The 19,698-nt window shown below is 40.2% G+C and overlaps 1 protein-coding gene across 3 annotated transcripts in view; it reads left to right on the top strand.

Annotated features, from left to right (window-relative positions):
- Window positions 1–2,843: 2,843 nt before the first annotated feature.
- fgf13a (fibroblast growth factor 13a) overlaps window positions 2,844–19,698 on the top strand; it is a 98,126-nt gene continuing 81,271 nt past the window's right edge. The window contains exons 1-2 of one of the 3 annotated variants that reach the window (XM_020635785.3): window positions 2,844–3,045; window positions 5,297–5,459. In XM_020635785.3, the coding sequence (XP_020491441.1) occupies window positions 5,411–5,459 (49 nt within the window). In that variant the 5' untranslated portion in view covers window positions 2,844–3,045; window positions 5,297–5,410. Of the gene's footprint in view, window positions 3,046–4,466; window positions 5,044–5,296; window positions 5,460–19,698 lie in introns of those variants that run through there. The other 2 variants (XM_020635784.2, XM_029277712.2) reach the window with 2 other exon arrangements.

Consider the following 19,698-nt stretch of genomic DNA (forward strand, 5'->3'; position numbering starts at 1 on the left):
GCACATGTAACTTTAGTGTACTTGAATACACTTCCAGGTATACCAGGATAAATGTTCATCTTAAAACTAATCTGTAATGTAGAAGGTGTTTGAATTTGATGGACTCTACATGATTATGTAACTATGAGGAGGAGTCCATAAAACATGCTGGCCTCTGATACGAGCTCTTCATCAAATGTGTCATCAAAGTGAAATATAAATATAAATACTGTTATGTTGTATATTGATAAATAGCACAATATGATGATTAGTTCTAAATGAGAGGTGAATTATCTATCGATTCCAGTCCTGATATTATGGAGCTACGACAGCTGAGGTAGTTTAAAGGGTTATGTTATAGACATTTAACTGGTTTTAAATTACCAACAAAAATAAAAAAAAAACTAAAACTGAAGAGTGTGCTGAGTGTGTGAGCATGGGTGCGGGGCAGTGTGAGCTAAAGGAGATGGTGCGTTTTCACACAGCAGTCGTTCAATCAGCAGCCAAACAGAAGACATTCAGGGTGGTTCTGTGGCTGCAGTGTGTGATGTGACATCAGAGGTGACAGAGTGTGAGTCAGGAGTTTGTTTGAGCTGAACCAGCCGGGCCGCAGGGCTTTGCCTTAAACCGGCTGGAGCTGAATGTAGCGCTTTACTGTGACGTCCTGCTGGAAAGGTCAACGAGGGCCACAGGCCATGGACGCAGTGGGTAAACAACCTACTGACATTAACACTCTGTCTAACCCTCGCTATTCAAACTCATTCCAAACACACATGCACAAGTCCTGCTGCAGAGTCACAGTTTAAAGTCATTATTCTTTTGGTCAGGTCAGAGGTCATCAGGAACCTTTGGAGAGTTTATTTTGCTCTGCTGTGCTCTTTTCTTTATTCTGCTCTTTTTCTTTTGACTTAAAAATCATTCAGCAGATTATTCAGACTTGTATACATAATTTATTGACTCTGGAAGCTTCACAAACTCGGTTAATGAGCCCGTTTAAAATGAAATAAACAACTTAAGACGTGTTGTGCATAGTTTCATGTTAACTATTATACATACCCAGCAAACTCACAATAAGGGATTGTATCCTATCAAAAGCTCTGACCCTAATACCAAGGCTTTTTTTGTACCTGTGATTAAACAGAATAATAATGTTTTTTTTTTTTTAAGTTTGTTTGAGAAGGTTTAAGGTTATTTCAATACATTATTCAAAATGAGACAAATGTTGTATGATGAGAGTGGTGGTGTGGTTGCTTTTGTCAATGGTTTAATTTATCATGATATGAAAATGTTCTAGTTGAGACCATTAATAAGTTATGGTGACATTAAATGGCAAAAAAACCCTTCAGTTTTCATATAAGGAAACAACTTTTCAGGTAAGGTTTATTACTGAATTATTTCTAAATGTCATAAAAAAAACAAGAAAAACTCCAAGGCACTCTGTTTTTATGACTGCTGCATATCAGAGCACAACTTAAAGCTACACTTTATTGAGTCAGAGTGGTTCTCCTTTATATATATTCACTACACTTCATAAGTGCTGTGTTTGTTTGTGTGATAATGCTGATTTTGTTCGGCTCGGTCCTGAAGACATACGCCTCCCCTCCCCCTCAATGTGACCTCTGTGACCCCTAAAGCTACTGGTTGGGTCAGCTCCAATCGATTCACAGTCTTCTGGATTCAGGTATGCTGTTAGGATTGCTGCTATAAGAATAATAAACGTGCCCCTTCTCACTGTCAGTGAAAACCAAGAAGAAAGCAGATACTGTCATTTTAAGAATAACAATAAATCAAAACATTTTCTCAATAAAAAGAAAGAAAAGACAGAAAAGGAAACAAACTATCGAACGAACTGAAAGTGGTAGATGAGCTTTTTCTAGCTATAAATCCGGATTCAATACCAACAATTAGGCACATGGACAAGCAGTCAGCTGTCTCTATGATCAGAGTATGGTGGTATCTACTGGGACAAATAGGAAACATAACAGGAAAGGTTCTGAGAGGTAACAGTGAGTGGCATGGATAAAAATAGTCAAGTTAAAATTAAACAAAGATGGAGCACAGGTACTTAAATGGAGATTAATAAACGAATGCCTATCTACTGATACACACAGAGCGACTGGTCTATTTCACTGTCAATGAAAAATATCAATATAGATGGTCTCTTTAAGAAAAAGGAGACCGCTTACTTGTCATTCCTCCGGTGTTGTTTTCATGGCAACCCAAGACATCATTATATGATGTATCAAACACAGGAAATATTGTTTTTCCAATGAAGCTCACATTCTACGTATTGACATGTATGAAATAAGAGAGGTTGACATCACAGTGTGATTTCAGTCAGTTACTTTTCTGTTGTCAGAATTTGAACTTTTACTTTATCCATTAGGGAAGCTGTTGTAACATCATTATTCCAAAGATGGCACTGATTTGTTGGTTAAGGTTCATGATGTTCAGTTTCCAGCATTAGAATTGTTATATTTTTGGCGTATGATTGAAAAAGATGAAAAGTTCTGATGATTGCAACCGTATTTTAAAATGTGTCCTCTTGAATCTCACATGCCAGACATCTGAAAGACTGTTGGATTTATTATCAGCATAACTTTACTTCAGCGTCTTTAACCACAGAAGAGAACAAATTGACTCAACTCAGAGCAAAATATGTTGTTAAACCAATAACGATTGGAGCGTTTCAGTGAGAGCCGTGAGCTGAAACAGATCAAATAGGCTACAGTGAGCTTTGGACGCCTCCGAAAGATTGGAGCATGTGAAGAAAGTTTGAAAGGAGTCTTGTTTCCTCTAAAAATAGCAACTATATAGATCTTGTAACAGTCAACCTGCAGGTCTTTTTTCCTCTGCCACTGAGTGCAAACAGACCTGCACGGCTGAGAGATGTAAAAGGACTGTGATTAGACCGCTGATAAAAGTAAAACTCAGATTTTGAAATGTTATATTGACCTCAGAAGTGGATTCAGAGGTAGGAAAGTATTTGGATTTTTCCCTCTTAACCCGGACGGTTTTCAAAGAATGAGGTTTACCTTTTAGACTTGATCTTTTCAGGCTTCAAAGGTAAGGACCGCACACTCTTTAAGCTTTAAAGTCAGTTATCTTTCTTTCTAGACAACATGCTGTGTATGGAGCGTCCATTACTTAATAGTGAGTGTTGACTACAACTCTTAAAATATGATAAATACCATTTCCCTGCAGCGGGCCACAATAAGGCTCAGATTCTGTTTGTTTTGTTATTATAAGAATTTGAATGACTTTATAAAGTGTCTCTCATTTTATAGATTATATGATGATATACTGTCAGAAGCAGTCTTTAAAGACTTTCGTTGGTGGCATGACTTTCAAATGACACGTGCTAATAAATCTGATCATAGTTGTATCTCTGGTATTTTTTCGTCTTATTTACTTCTTGCAGATTTGATTTGATTTATTTCTGTGTTTTATTCTATCAATGTTTTAGATTGTTCATTCTAAATCAATCTTTGATCATGTTTGTTCTTGTTTAGTCTTTCATCATTTCTTCTGTTGTTGTCGATTTCTTTTCTTATTTCCTGTCTGTTTGTTCTTTGTGAAGCTCTTCGGGCTGCATGCTTGTATGAAAGGCGCTTTAGTTAAGTTGAGTAGAGGAATTTCAAAACTAACAAATGTTAATCAGTTTAGGGTGACTTCACAAAGATCGTCATGAAGACGAGAGATATTTTTGGGATTATAATCACAAACTCTAAAGAGATTAAATGATTTCATGCTTCTTTTGTAATGCACACTGGAACCTTCTCATAGTGGGTATAATAAAAAGTTATTCTTGAACAAAATGAGAACAACAATGGAAGAATATATTCACTGCATTTTGTAGTGTTAAACAAGTGTCGACTTTTACAAACAGGCTCGTGGTACCATAAATTAGATGATTTAAGTTGGATAAGCTGGTAATGAAAAAGATGATTTATGTCTTTTTATTTTAGACTTTTCAAGAAGAAAGGGCTCCAAAATGTTTTGACAAGCTGAGGTGTCTTTTAATGTGAGCAATGCAAGACTGTCCAACTTTGTCGGGCAAAACCTGTAAAGTGTTGTAAGCTCAGGGGGAGGGAGGGGGGGGGGGGACTTTGGGGGAATGTTAACTTGTGCATTTTCTTTCCAACTAAGTTGAGCTGTATTGACGTCACTCAACAGTACCATCTAGCCTATATCATGTGCAACAGATACCTTGTACACAGGACTGTTTCAGGCAGAATATTGGAGGTTAGAGCCTATCCTGATGAAATATATTGCTTTTAATGCAATTTATGTGCGTTTTGTCCAATAAAACTCTATTAAGATCGACAAAATCAATCCACTTTGATTTATGTTATAATTTTTCATCCAGCCACTTTTTGCAAATGTCACCTCATGCATTTTAAGAAGTCTAACAAAAAACCCCTTAGATCATAGAAGAAGAAATTGCGCAGGCTGCATGTGAATGGGATGACGCATAGCTCTGCAAAGGCAAACTGAATGAGAGCAACAGCAAGATGGAGAGCACCATGCAGCACCACCTCCTGCTTTAAATCTCCAAGCAGTTCGACGGGCTGCCGCTGAACACACATGCACACACGCTGACGGATGGAGCTCGTTTTCATCTCGGCGGTGACACAGAAGGCAGAAAAACAAATGTGCATGGTGTGAATGTGCGCTGGAACGGGGGGAGCGCTCTCACGTTGTAGGCTATATCCTGTTGATCCTGCCCGCCACGCGTTTAAGAGGACCACAGCTCGTGAGGAGGAAGAAAAGCTGCTCGCACGAGCTCCACTGGATGGCATATCTCCCGGGGTTTGTGTGAACATAGGACTGATCAGTGTTTTGACCTCTATTCTTTGTTTCTTTTCCACGCTGATTAAAGACCACTCTAGAAGAAACCTGCTCTCCATTTTTCAGCCTTTTGCTACTCTTCTTTGTCACAGAAGAAGAAGAAGCAGGTCGTGATTTTTTTTTCTTTTTGAATGCAACATAACGGGATTCGTGGTGGGAGCGTTTCCTTTCATCAATGTGCATTGATGTAGCAGAAAACGTGGAGGAGATAAGGTAGGTTAACGCGTAAAAACACTGGGAAGGCACACTGGCTTCTTCCAGGTGTTTACTTAAACCATATGGGTCTCTTTGTCGTGCTCCGTGTGAGTGGACTCAATGGGCAACAATAGTTGGATGTTTCCATTGATATCCTATTGATAACCACCTTCCCAAGTATAGCTCCCACGGTCCATTGTCTCGTTCCGTGGCCCTGCTTTGACTCCAAATGCTGCTGTTTGTGTGATAATGAATCTTTCTCTCTTCACAGAACCCTTATCTCAGCACCTGGAACCTTTGCTAAGGATTTCATTGAGGACTGTCCGAAATTAAAGGGATTTCGATCCTTGTCTAAATCGGGATTTATACATCCAAACTGGGATCTATGAGCGGAAAAGTGGCAAAGCCTAAAGAAGACAAGGATGCTTCCAAGGGTAAGAAGAAAGCCTTGCCTTGTGTGTATACACACACTCTCTCTTTCTCTCTCTCTCTCTCTCTCTCTCACACACACACACACACACACACACACACACACACACTGCTTTAACCCTTAAATCACAGGTTTTAACCAGCGCCACCATTCAACCAGCATCTGAGGTAAGACTGGAGACAATAGCAATCAGTGGATGGTGATCCATCCCCCCAGCATGGTGCATGTGGATACTGCAGTTCGAGATCTAGGCTACTGTAGGCCTGTAGCTGCACGATGCGCTGGTTTGAGATCACATGCTTTACTTGCATTGATTGGTGATCGTCAAACACAGACACACAATTAAGCAAAGAGGAGAACAATATGTTGCATGACACATATGGCTTGCGATTGCATTTTTACAATAAAAGAAAACACCTGAGGGTCGAAATGATGGCAGTGATTTCCTCTTTTGTGTCGCTGGCATCCTGTTGAAATGTCCCTTTGTGTTTCTCGCCCTCCGCATACTGAGCCGCACATTCACATCAGCCACACTCATGACGCGCGGAGCGTTGTTTGGGAATCGAAACCCAAATGAGCTGAGCTAACCCTAACCCATGGCGTCAAATATCTGGTCCTTTGGTACCCGGTATAAAAAGGGAATTTAAAGAGCAGCCTATCCATTGCCATGGACACAAAGCACAGACGGGGTTGCCAGAGAAACCTGGCGGGAGTAACCATTGTAAGCGCTCCATATACGCCGGGGATGTGCACGACACTTTACGCACAGACACACAGACATACTACACGTTTGTCTGTATCAATCAAAGAATTCGGAAAATAAATAAAATGCATAATTTTTGGTCGAGAATGACGCAGCTATTGCGTCAGTTCACTTGTTTCCAGATGTATATGGAAGGATTTTCACCCCGAAAAAAATCAGACCGCAGTCCATTGTCTGTTCAGCCTTCATTAAACTCAGTGTGCATGACTTCTTGTTGCTTTTTCATGTCGGTGAATGAACAGGTTTCACTCCCGAGTGTAATATAATAACAGCTGCTTTTACAATGTGGCAGGCTGCCCACCGCATCGCTCCTGTTTATTTACAGTGTGGCGATTCAATTGGATCTCCTTGTACTCAGGTTCCGGCTCCGTCTAACGTGCTCACAACTAATCAATAAACCTAATTGGCTTATTTTGGCAGCAGTGACACAAGTGATGACGTGCCTGCTGATGTGACTGTAAAGGGAGCATACAACAAGCCTGTGTGCAGAAACTTTTTTTTTTTAAAGATATTGTTTACAATGAGGGATGATTGTTAAGAATATTTAGTCTTGTGTCAGGCCACACTGAGAAAACGCAAGATAAAGCATTTTTATTCAGAAAAAACACCTAGGCTATATATTGAAAACAAATTGTTTTAGCTTTGTATTATAGTAATGGTTGAATGTATTCTGATTTAGAACAATGCTGTCTTCATTGAACTGTACTGGGACTGTAGAGCTAGTTTGAATCTTGTATAGGACATCCCTGCTTGTACTGTACTTGCTGACTGACAAATAAGTTACTTACAATGCTGAAAAACAGAACAGAACAGTATTAGAGTAGATATATATATAAGTAGATATAGCCTGGTGTAGTGCTGACGGTACAGTGAGCAAAAGATGCTCAAAAGAATTGATTTCAAGATTAACCTCAACACCAACTTTCTCTCTCATCCCTGGCTGGAAATCAATAACATGTGTGAATGGCTGACTCATGGATGCCCTGGGGCCGCAGCTCCATCTCCAAAAACTCTCAGAAACACCTTCACCCTCACCAAGAAGCTTCAACAAAGAGTGCTCTAGTTTGAAACATGCAGAGCTGAGAGCCAAATTCTGCTGTGGCTCTACGGCCTTCCAAAATGTAGGAGAAAAAAAATTCTAGTTGACAATCTGCATGGCTAAGAGGGTCACTCGGTGCCAGCTGCCCTCCATCAGAGACATGAGTGGCACACGAGCGGGGATTTGCACATGAAAAAAAATCAGCATTGACCCTGCCAACACTGGCAATTTTCAGGGAAATAGTCCATTGAAATCCAGAACCACCAGCCATCTCCACACATTTTTTTTCTGCAAGCTGGAGGCCAGACACTTCTGACTACACTGTTGTTCAGAACAAGAGTGCTGCCAGCATTTGCTCATCCAACCTTATCATTTAAAAGAAAGACTTATGTTCAGTATTGATATAAAGAATGGCTTATTTACCAGGCTGCTGAAATACCACTGAGCTTTATTCAATTATTTTAATATCAGTGTTGGCTTAACGTTTCAGTTTTCTCATTAAGTTGGCTCAACATCAAGAAAAAAACTACTGCTGATCAGCATAACCTGTAACGACAGCTTTTATTTGGCACTAAAAGAAGACAACAAAGATCTTTATTATCAGAATCTATTGATTGTTGGGGAAAAAAGCTTGCGGAAATGTGTGAGCTTTGTGACAGTAATCTGTCTCCTCTGTGGCTCAGTAAGAAAGGCCACAGTTCAGTCTGTAGGAGGACATGTGAAAACAGAAAACATGCAGAGAGAGAGAGAGAGAGAGAGAGAGAGATGGTAGGGAAGATGAGGTGGTGTGTAAGAGCTCTAATACGAACACTGAATCACGTTGTGTGAGTTTCCCCCTGTCCTTGTGAAGCTAAGTTGTGCAGACAAAGGGATGTGTCAAACCATGATGTAAACACACAACTTTCCTGAGCCTGAAAATTTGGCTACATGAACTCTTGATTCAACCCATGATGCACTGTGCACCAATTATGGAGACATAATATGACCTTATTATTACTTTCATATTTTGAACTTTGCCATGGTGGATGGTGTTTGATCACTTTTTCTACATGTATTTCCTGCATCATAAACAGCACACATTTGAGCGAATGTCTTTGTCTGTGTCTTTGTCTGCACTTGTCGCTCCTAATACTTATCTCAGCGCAGTGCATTGATAGAGTCCTCTCTGAGGTGTGAGTGTCAGCAAAGGGATTCATGTCTTCCTCTGATTGCAGATTGAAGAAAAAGAAGACATAAGTCTTGCATACTTGCAGGCAGATTAATTCAGCACACGGCCAGGCCACAGAACCGGATCAATAGATTCTCAGAAATGAGTTTGGAGCAGCTTCATTAATCACAATGCAGGCGTCTTTGTCCCCCACATCACTGACAACTGCTCTAATCTCATCTGCTAAACCACCACACTGTCTACAGCTGTCTACAGTGTCACCAGAGTCTTCCAGTCTCATGCCTCCATCTCTGAGAAGCTGTGTACACTCAGCTTTATTGGTCCTCTCTTACTGTGCATTATGCATGAAAAGTACATGTACTTAGTAAGGCACAATATCTGTATATTATTGAGACCTTCTGCAGAGTTGAACTTCCTAAGTTTTGAGCTGTGACCAGCAGTAACTGTCTGTGTCCCGCAGTGCAAACATTAACAGGTTAGAGCATTACACTTTCTTTCACAGTCACATTGGTGTATGAGCTCAACTGGTAGTGCAGGAGATTTCCATGTAGGGTTCCTCAAATTCTAATCCCAGGGTTTGGGAAATGATTCCAAATAAATCTTGAACTCAGCAAGCTCAGAGGATTTTCTGCTGTTTGATGGGGTCAGCTTAAAAAAAACATTTTCCCTTTTTTTCCGAGTTTTTCCCTTTTTTGGTCAAAACTTCAAGACAGTGTGTCATGTTATAGGAATACATTTTTCTTCCTCTGACTGTTAATTTGACACCTTAGCATTAACTTGTATTTAAAAAATCTTTACAAAGGAACAACACATAATCAAAAAACACAATTCTAAATGTAAATAAAAAAGTTACCATTCTTAGTTAATTTTTAAGTACAATTCTTTTGGTTCCAATCCATAAATGACATAACTAAACAACATTTTGGACTTCGTGAGGACACGCTCCTCTGGAAGCATTTGTGGTGTCAGGGTGGAGGAGTTGTTTCCTGTCAGATGCTTTTCTGGCACTGACGCAGATCCGGCCCAACCGCCTGGAGGAAACTGGTTTCGCCTCGCATCAGAGATCTGCCACTCTCCATCGCTGACTTGCACGCTGATCGCTGTATGGGAACATTGAGAGCTCCTCTCTTCAATTCCTCTGTCAGATTAGGTTTCTGAGTGACGCTGGGTGCCCTGTGACTGGTGCGTTGGCTTCTCAGTCCCAGTTTGTTGTGTTGTCAGGCGGTTTGTATAGTTTGTTTCTTTGAAAGGGAAGCTGTGATCTTTAAGGTACGCCAACTACATTGCTGGAGGCCACTGTTCATAGATTTCACTAGTCATTTATTGATCAATTACTGGTGGAACTATCTGCCAACCTGTCTGAGTGAGGACATTTTTCATCCTCTTAATTTCTCTTGACTTTGACAGCGAATCACGCACTGTGTTGCGTCATCACTGCCAAGAGTGTTCTGGCCCGAAAATCTCTAAATACCTGACAGTTCTGGTGCATTAGTCAGCTTGCTGCGGGTAATCCACAGAGCTGCATGTCTTCTGAGGTGAAGGGCTTTGTGCGCTGTCCCCATGGTGCCTAACGGAACATGGCCGCCTCTGGATGTAATTTTTCAGTCCACAGAACCAGTGAAAACATGTCAGTGGTGGCACTGGTTTCCTGCATATATTTTTTATCTCCCTCAGTTTTGTTCTGTGCTTTTTTTTTTTTACCCTTGCCATATTCTGATCTTGTTGCTCTTTTCTAAGTTGGTCATATCATTTCCTTCCTCTCTAAATATTGTCACTCAGAAGGACCGAAGTGATTGAATCTTAAGATGATAAAATGGGCATGCTTGCTAAAACATCTGGCTCTCTGCTGGATCTCACTGCTCTTTTGCAAACACAACAGCAGTCATGGTTTCATATTTTAATCTCACAGATCAGCCTTTTGGAAAGGAGTATGCATATTTTGTTTTGACATTTATAGGAATCAAATCCTTTTCTATCTGTCGCCCACTGTTCAACTGTTGTAGAACATTGCTCCTGATATTAATCACATTTCTACACATGGATTCTTTCATGAAAATAATGGCTCGGATCCAAACTCTGACTTCCAAGGTGCGGCATTATGTACTACCTGTGGATTTTGGATTACTGCGTTTTTACTTTCAGAAATGCCCTCCATGCTAAAGTAGTTAATCCCATCTAAAGATAATCCCCCATAATTGTGGTTACACTGCTCTGATAACAAAGAGTGATGTCTCTCCACAGGGCCAGGATAGTGAAATATCTCAGAGTGAGATGACTGAGCTCTTATATCATCAGATCCAAAACTATGTCACATGATGGTTTACACATAGATGTATGGGACATGCTAACCCTCTAATTTAATACCTATAGTCAGGGCTTGGTGATATGATCATGATCTTTTTTTTCTATATTGATCAATACCAATGTTTATCATTAAAGATATTAGCTACGGCTATCAGTTTGAGGCGTAACCTCCTGAAGAAAACCAACAGACAACAAGGACTGTATTGGTTCCCTTCAACTTCAAAATATAGTTTATTCACATTCGTATCGGAAAAGATAATATAAACAGGCAAAGCTTCATATGCTGAATAAAGCAGTGGCTTCATCTCAAATACCGGCGTCTCTGAAAGGCTGCTGCCACTATAATTAGCTTAGCTAAGACGTCGGCTTGTTTTCGGTTAGGAGTCCTTCAGTGTTTATTATGTGTAATGTTTTAAACAGCAGCTGAATTATCAAACCCCATTTCCACAACTATCCGGCCTGATGAATAAAAAAACAAACAAATCGCAAAATTAAGGTCTGAAGGTCAATTTATATAGCAGTCTCTGCCATCAGTGTGTGAATTGATAGGTGTGACCTGCAGTTTAAAAGTGCTTTGAGTAGTCAGAAGACTTGAAAAGTGCTATACAAGCTCAAGTCTATTTACCATTACCATTTCCACCATGTTTGAAAGATAGCTCGAGCTAATCTCCACCATCTCTTTGAACCCCTCATTTTCACTATTTTTCTTTTATAGAAGATTTCCACTTTTACTCACCGGTAGCTTGTTCTTTGCAGGGGAAAGAGAGCGTGCTGTCAAGAGTGTTACTCACATTCAAGCAAAATACTTCCGACTAACTGGCTGTTTGTGCTACGTCTACTGTGTGATAAGCTGTTGGATCCATCCATATCAAGTAAAAGTGTCCAAAGTTGTAATTTAGGGTATTTTATTGTATGCTTTGTTATGCACAGCCCTTCCGATAGTAGAAGCAGATTGGAGTTTAGCAGTCTTCATCTGGTGCAGGGCCAAGGAAGTGGAGGACAAGGCAGTTTTACTAAGGGCTTATTATTATCTGCTAGAATTGGAAAAAGATGAGATCAGTACAAAATGATCCTTGAGTGTATTTCTTTGGCCTCCTTCCCACTGCTGCTCTTGAGAGGGAGCACACTTATGTGACATTGTGTGGCTTCTTTTTTTTAAACTCCTCTTATAGAGAAGATGACAAATGGCAAACTGAATCTATCCGTCCCCATATAATACCTCTGCAAGGGGTTTTGACAATCCAAGTGCTAATGGGCTCACCGCGGATCAGACGTTGTTAGCTCATCTGATATGAAGGAAAAGGCTCATCTGTTTGACTGAGCATGTAGCGGCACTGACTCATGTGTCTGTAAGCATTCACACTACCCTGAGCTAGCATTCAGATTGGGTATAGTACATGCTACATGAAGTCCTGCAGGAGCTGAATACCACAGATGTCGTCTTTCGTTATCTCAAAGCCAGTGTAAGGCATCCCTGAAGGTCTGGAAAACTTCAAGTGGTTATTTTTTGCAAAGGCATGGGCATAGGCCTTGAAGAAAAATGCATCAGGTTTCCATCAGACTCGAGTAAGGCTGTTTTGCAAAAAACATAGAGTTTTACGAGTGCAGAAACCACTACAACAGAGCATGTATGGCACTGCAGAGAGCTCCCGGAGATTTTAAGGTCACAAAAAGGTCACATAAGAAATTACAGTCCTCATAGGTCACTGTAGAAGCCATAAGCTGTCATCATCAACCAACACAACCATTTCACAGATCCCAGTGGCACGAAAGCACTTAGTTGTAGCATTATTGCGATTTAAAGACCATATGGGTGTTTGCTTGTTGAAAGCGTCACCCATTTAATTCTTGAGCTATATTCTGTAGTTTAAATCAGACTCAGGATTATTAGTTGCTCTGGACATGAACTAATTAAAGTTGATGAAAATTATAAAGGGGATTAGTGCGAGACAAAAGAAAGGGATGCGATAAGGCAGGACCGGTGGTAATAAACAGGAGCTACAGGCTTGAACAGAGAAGGCCTTGGAGACAGCGTCTAGCTGTCCAGCAGGTCTCTGGGGTGCTGCTGGTGAGGCCAAATGATTGTCTCTGGTTTGTGCAGAACGCAGATTAGCGTTTGGCAATGTCTTGCAGGGCTACAGTTCTCTGTAGCGATGATTCACCAGGAAGACACCAGCACAGCAAAGCAGCGTCTCCTCTGCACACATGCAGAGAATAGTTAACAGGATTACCCGCTTCTTGCTCTTCCCCAATCCTGCAGCTCATTTCACAGGCGAGTCACAAACAGGAGCCTCTCATCGGCCCGCGTCAGCGTTCCACCTCAGCAGCCAGCAGGTCTTACTGCCCATAGGGAGAACACATCAGTGTGGGAATCAGAGGGGAAGACCTGAGCTGACCTGATGGGTGGGTAGATTAGGAAAATATATATTTTTTACAGGCTGTATATGCCTTTATGAAGCTTTACTGTTTGTTGTAATCGCTGATACTCTGGGTAAACCAAATGTTTAAGCCAACAATCTGCACTTCTCAAAGACACAGGAAATTGCTCGTTAACATGCAGCATTGTGTGCAATCGAAATGTGTGGCTGAAGCATTAGTTAATGATATCCACACTGACAGAGAGACAGAGAGTGAACAGATAGGTTCAGGATTTAAAGATATTGTTGTTTTGCATTTATTTCAAAGGCATTGTGCTGATGTTGGCTGAGAAATGCATTTGAATTTCTATATTTTGTTTGTGCTGCAGATAAGAAGAGAAATCCAAATCCCTTCTCCATGGATATTATACAAAACAAAATGAGACTGTGTATAGAACATTACAGGAAAGGCGTAAAGGGAAAGCTTCTTGAATCAGAGCTATTTCGCTGTTAGACATCTTTATATAAACCTTTCACTTCAGCAGTCAGCACCAATAAAGTAAATTCATGGGCAACTATTTTGTTTTAAAAATGAGGTTTTGCATTTTGTTGAAACAGAAATGTTGTTAATAATAGATTAATTGTTTTCAAATTCTTTATTATAAACACAGGAAATAATATGTATTTCATATCTCTGGGGTATTAGCAGGGCCACAAATCTTTTCAAACCTTTACACCAAGTATTTCAGTGACCAACGCTCTGCCTAATTCAACCATACTGAATCTGCAATGTGCAAACTTTTAAGGAACATGCTGCTGAAAAACAGCAGCGTGTTTTTGTGATGTGTTGTGTGTGATTTAGAATTCAAATGAAGATGGACATATATACAGACACATTCCTGTATCAAGTCAGATGATAAGCATCTCATAGAAGCACAGGAAACATGTAACTGTTTTACGCTAACCTTAAGAGCCCTTTGCTGCCCTGGCCTGTTTACCAGAAATGTCTAATGAATGTTGTAAACACTCACAATTTGGTGAGGTTTAGAGTGAACCAATCAACTTGATTTGATTTAGGAAAACAATATGGTGTGCCTTAAGTTAATAGCTCAGTTTGGACTTTATGTTTCAAACAGGAGTCCAACAGGATTCTCTGGAAAATGTCTGTTATGCTTGATCCATCCATCCACTCTGACTTCCTCCCACTGGGTTTTTTATTGCTTATATATGAGGCTAAATGGCCTACATTTTGCATGGAATTATTTTGGAGTTAGCTCAAAGCTCAGTGCTCATGTCACACATTTTAAGATAGCTGTGTTCCACCAAAAGGTCATGGACTTTAAGCGCAGGAGCTCCTTTTCAATGGGTTATAAAAATGTCCTTCTGCGTGTTGTTTTCCATGTTTGCACCAAGGGTCTAAAGACATGAACGGAAGGTGTATTAGTCTGCTGATGTGTTAAAAAAAAAAAGCCATTTTCATTACTGCACTAATCAGAAATGTCAACGCTTCAAAGCTGGCCATGATGTCACTGTACTACCCATTGAGAAGGGATCCTTTCAGGGTTAAAGTTGGACTAAACTTTAATTGTGGTTCCCATTGTTAATACCCTCTGACTTCCCTCCATAGTCTATATTGAAAAGTGCCGCAGAAACACAGCTTGTATGACATGCAAGAGTTTTGTTGTTAGACATCCTTCAAATGAGAACAAATTGTCCTGAGCCAGGGCCTATACAAATAACTGCAACTCATTTGAAATCACATATATGTACTGTCTAGATTCAAGTCTTGGGCCAGGGTATAATGTCTGGAATGAGCGCAGCACTTAGTCCTGGCTTATGTTGAGCTGGCGTATAAAAGATGATATATAGCCGAAAGCCATTAGTGCCAGCCACAGAGAAAGCTCATTCATTCAGCATTGATGAGGACACGGATGGAAGGGTAATACATACAGAGTGAAATAATCAACAGGAAGGAGAAGATGACAGAAATTCAGATAAAATGGCACAGGGTGAAAATCACAGTATGTGAACTCCTGAAGAGCTAAATAAAAATGAAACGAGGTAGGGAACCTTTTCATGGACGTGTGTGTGTGTGTTAATTTCAGTAATATTTGAGTGTGTGAAAGTGACGAAGCAAGTGTTAGTGTGAGTGGGCCCTGTGTTTCGAGGATGTGGGAAAGAATGGGGAAGAAAGGCATTGTTGAGACGACTGCTAAATATAGCAACGATCCCTCACTGGTCCCTGAAGCCAATTTTACACAGTCTGGAGCAGTGAACATCATGGCTGCGCCTGCCTCCTCCTCATCAGGGACACATCATTTACATAATGAGACGCTGCCACGGCAACAAAGTCCCACTAAGCATCAGTCGTCAGTCATGGGGGGTAGATACTGAGGTGCCTTCATAACATGCATAAGGTGTGGGCTGCGGTGTTGAGAATGACATCATGCATGACACACACACACACACACACACACACACACACACACATACGCTGTGAGCCCGAGAGAGAGAGAGAGAGAGAGAGAGAGAGAGAGAGAGAGAGAGAGAGAGAGAGAGAGAGAGAGAGAGAGAGAGAGTATGGAGACAAACCCTTGATCAGAAAATAAATGGTGGGAAAGCATCAGTAAATGGGAGGTTCTCCAGAGTGGTGCTGGTGGAAGGGCTGGAGGTGTGTGTGGAGGATGGTGAGCATTGTAAACATGTGGTTTGCACATTAAATGACGTCATTGTGTGATTGTGTGTTCGTTATGAAAGAACATGTTGATATGATTTTTATTTAAGACAATATTTGTCAATAATAAGAGTTGTAATTTCTTTCTTAATGCTAAATAATGCTCCCTATACATCTGAAAATATATATGCACGTTTTAAACAATATAATGGTTGCTATATACTCCCATGCATGCTTTACATTGGGATGGACATTTCATAACGCATCCACTAGAGGGCCTTGTCTCGCTCAGACCTCGACTTCCTCTTCGCTGCTGTCTAATTGACATTCATCCGGTCTAAGCGCCGCCCAGCTGTTCTGTTGTAGTTTTCTGTGTCTGTGCCTGAGTAAGGCAACATCATACAGTATATCTTTGAAGTGCCTAACCATCTTGCACAATCTTTCCCCAAAAAGTTGCGCCCTATTTCCAAATAATTCTTCTTTGATCCAAAGCAGTTACATGGTCAAATTTAACATCTACAACGAAACTAAGCATCGATGTAGATGCAGCTTTTTCATTTTAAACCATGTCTTACTTAGTCAGTTGTGTATGTGATTCAAAAACACCATCTCAATGTAAAAATTGTAAAAAGTCATTTGAGTGGATAAGGTGAGTGATGGAGACAAAAAGGGAACATTTAGACCACACTTAATCTATGATCTGTCACTTTGAAACAGAAAAGACGTCTTTGAACATCTTTCCACTCTAATACTTACACATACCAAATAAAGTAAAGTGTTCCAGTGGACAGAAGAGCTCTTGTTTACCTACAGCTTTTCCTACAGCCTACAACCTACAGCCTACAGATTTCCCTTAGTAGGCCAAGCCCCAATTTAATAGATGTTTTTAATAAATACTTGATTTTGTTAGAACGGCTGAAAATGTCTGAAAAACGTAGCAGGCGTTGTAGATCCACAAACCCTGACCTTAGCCTGTCATCAGTAGGCTATAGATTTCAGTGTGAACCTTTTTCTTACCTGACAAACTTTTCTTTGTGTTTTGTCACATGTCATCAGAGATTCTCTGAGGTGAATGATCACATCATTTTCAATGTAATTAGACGAGACAAGTCTCTGTCTACACTGCAGCACACAGAGGGAGAGCGAGAATGAGAGGAGAGAGAGAGAGAGAGAGAGAGAGAGAGAGAGAGAGAGAGAGAGAGAGTAAGCGATGAAAACAGAGGGAGAGAGATGGCAGTCAGTGATCTAACAGTAATCCATAACCGCAGAACTAGCTCCCATAAAGAAGATGAACAGTGCTGAGGGCGAGATGAAAAGGTTACGCATAATAACGACAAAGCGCTTCAGCTTTGCTTAAAGGTTACACTGGAAAATTTAGACAATGTTAAATTGCTTCATTACCTCGACAAAAACCCTCTATAGCAATCCCAGCAGTTCTCTGTCGGTTTCCACTTTTATTCTATATGGTACCTCTCTTCAACAAGCAGCGTGTCCAGCTTCAGTACACCGGGTGTTAATGAAGCCAACCTTTCTACCCAGCTCTTTACAACATGCTGCCATGTTTGGTGTGCAGTTAAATCATGTTTATCTCCCTGGCCTTACACAATAGATGCAAGCTTTTTTGTTGTGCCATTCATTGGCTCTTGTTTGGTCTTATTTTCACATGAGGGTAGATATACAGTATATATATAAATGTCTATAAATATATTGGAGTGTGTTCGTGTGTTTCCTGTGTGCTCAGCTGGTGTGTTATTGAGATTTTGTTTCAGATCGGAATGGAGAGCATCTGGTGTTTGTATATAGCCCAGATTTGTTTTCTTTCATGTTTGTTCTTGTGATAGTTCTCCTGGTGCTCCATTGTGCATATGGAGATATATATATGTATGAGTTCATTATGACTGTATGCTGTATGTGTGGGGTACAAATACAGCCTGCGGACCTATTGGTCAGCCAGTATTTAGGCAATTTTGGGCCAATCATGATACTGTATACTGTATTAGTATCAGCATCTAAGATTTCAGCCATGGGTCGACTTGAAATGGATACATTTTTTGCTGTAAATAAAAAACAATAACACAATACTTGATGATTAAGGAATGGTGTCAACATAGTTTGTCAAGCAGAAAGCACTCACTATCCATACTTTGGAATACTTTCAGCACAGTCTGCAGCATGTACTACAGATTAGAACCAGATTAGGTTGACCGCATAGTGTTGAGTTTATAGTTAAAGAAAGAAACCTTCATCTGCGTAGTCATACAGGTTCAAACATGCAGAAAATGCACGTGTTCATTTCAACTGAAAAATTATCGTTCTGCTGCTGTATTAGAATTGGAGAATTTTTTGGCTTGAAAATCAGTATTGGTCAAAAGCCATATCCCATATTGGTCAAGCTCTTGTACAAATGAACATTAGTTCCATTGTCAATTAGCTGACTGAGAAAAACATTGACCAGAATAAAAAAAAAAACAGGCCAAAATGCCAACGTTTCCTGGTTGCAACTTCTCAAATGAGAGAACGTCTGCTTGTCCTAACTTCCTATTCCTAGATATTTTTGGGTAATTTTTGCCTTTATTGGATTGTACAGCTAAAGAGAGACAGGAAATGCTGTGGGGGAGGATTGGGGGATGACATGCAGGAAAGGGCCAAGGTCGGATTGGAACCCATGGCAGCTGCAACGAGGACCTTCACCTCTATACATGGGGCGGCTGCTCTAACCATTGAGCTTAACTGGCACCGCGATCCTCATTTTCTATCGTTGAATATCCTAGGTTAGAGACTAAATGCAGACAGCACACTGAGTTCCAATGGTTTTATTTAGTTTTTTCACTTTTTTGGGGGAATTTTGGAAGATTAATTAGTTAATTAGAAAAAAATAACAAAATTATTATCAATGAAATCTCAATCGTTAGCATCCTTTCAAAGACTGAGCCATCCTCGATACAGCTCGTCCTCACAGGGCCTGCACGCGCCCACATATAGGAGAGTTAGTCTCGGGGTTGAACTTGCACTGACCTGATGAAAAAGAGGAGATGAGGCTCGGTGATGTCTGCTGCGCTTCAGAGAAGTCTTTGTGTATGTAAGAATCTACAAAGTAATACAGTGTTATCCAAGACTTATCTGGTTTCATGCTCGTATAATCTAACACATTCCCTCTGGAGCATGAATTATTCAGGAGGTGTGAATATCTCTGGACTCTCACATTTCCACATTATTATGATACATGTCATACTTATGTCAGCAGTTATAAAACATGCATCTCCTCATACAAGGGTAAGACATTCCATATTAATATTGATTTTTAATACAGTTTCTGAGTAGAGCAGCCCTACACTAATGTCAATCTTATGTTTATTGCAGCTTCTACATATATTTACTGCTAAAACAGATTTACAGGAATATTTGACATAATGTCAAAGTTAGTATGTCTGCTTAGAAACAGCATTTTGAACCCTCTGGGTATTTTTTGCTAGGATGAACAGAATGTGTTGTTAACACTGGAGGCAGTCCTCACACTCGCTCTAAAATCAGTCATCACACCCAATTAAAAACAGCACTTGCAATGCTACTTAGCTGTGAGACCCAGGGCAGCAGAAAAATAATTGAAAATCATATTTGTAACTGCTGGTTGGTTGAACTTATTGCATTGTTTATTTTTTTTTTAACCATTGGCTGCTTGAGACCATAAATAGCTGGTGGTGCATATTTCCATCCTCTATAGTTTGGTGCAGTTTTATTGGCTGTAAGGCATCAACATAGCAGATTCTTTCGTTTACTACGGGGTTTCAAAAAACAAATGTGTTGATTGAAATTTTCCATTCATTCTTCATTCACTAGAGAAGGAAATGTTGCAGCAGCAGATTCAGGAGATTCAGAGAGTGATGAAGCATGATGCTTACTTCATCAGATAAATGCATTGGGGGATTGTGTGTAGAATG

This window comes from Labrus bergylta, chromosome 9, assembly GCF_963930695.1.
Source record: "Labrus bergylta chromosome 9, fLabBer1.1, whole genome shotgun sequence".
NCBI classification, from domain to species: Eukaryota; Metazoa; Chordata; class Actinopteri; order Labriformes; family Labridae; genus Labrus; species Labrus bergylta.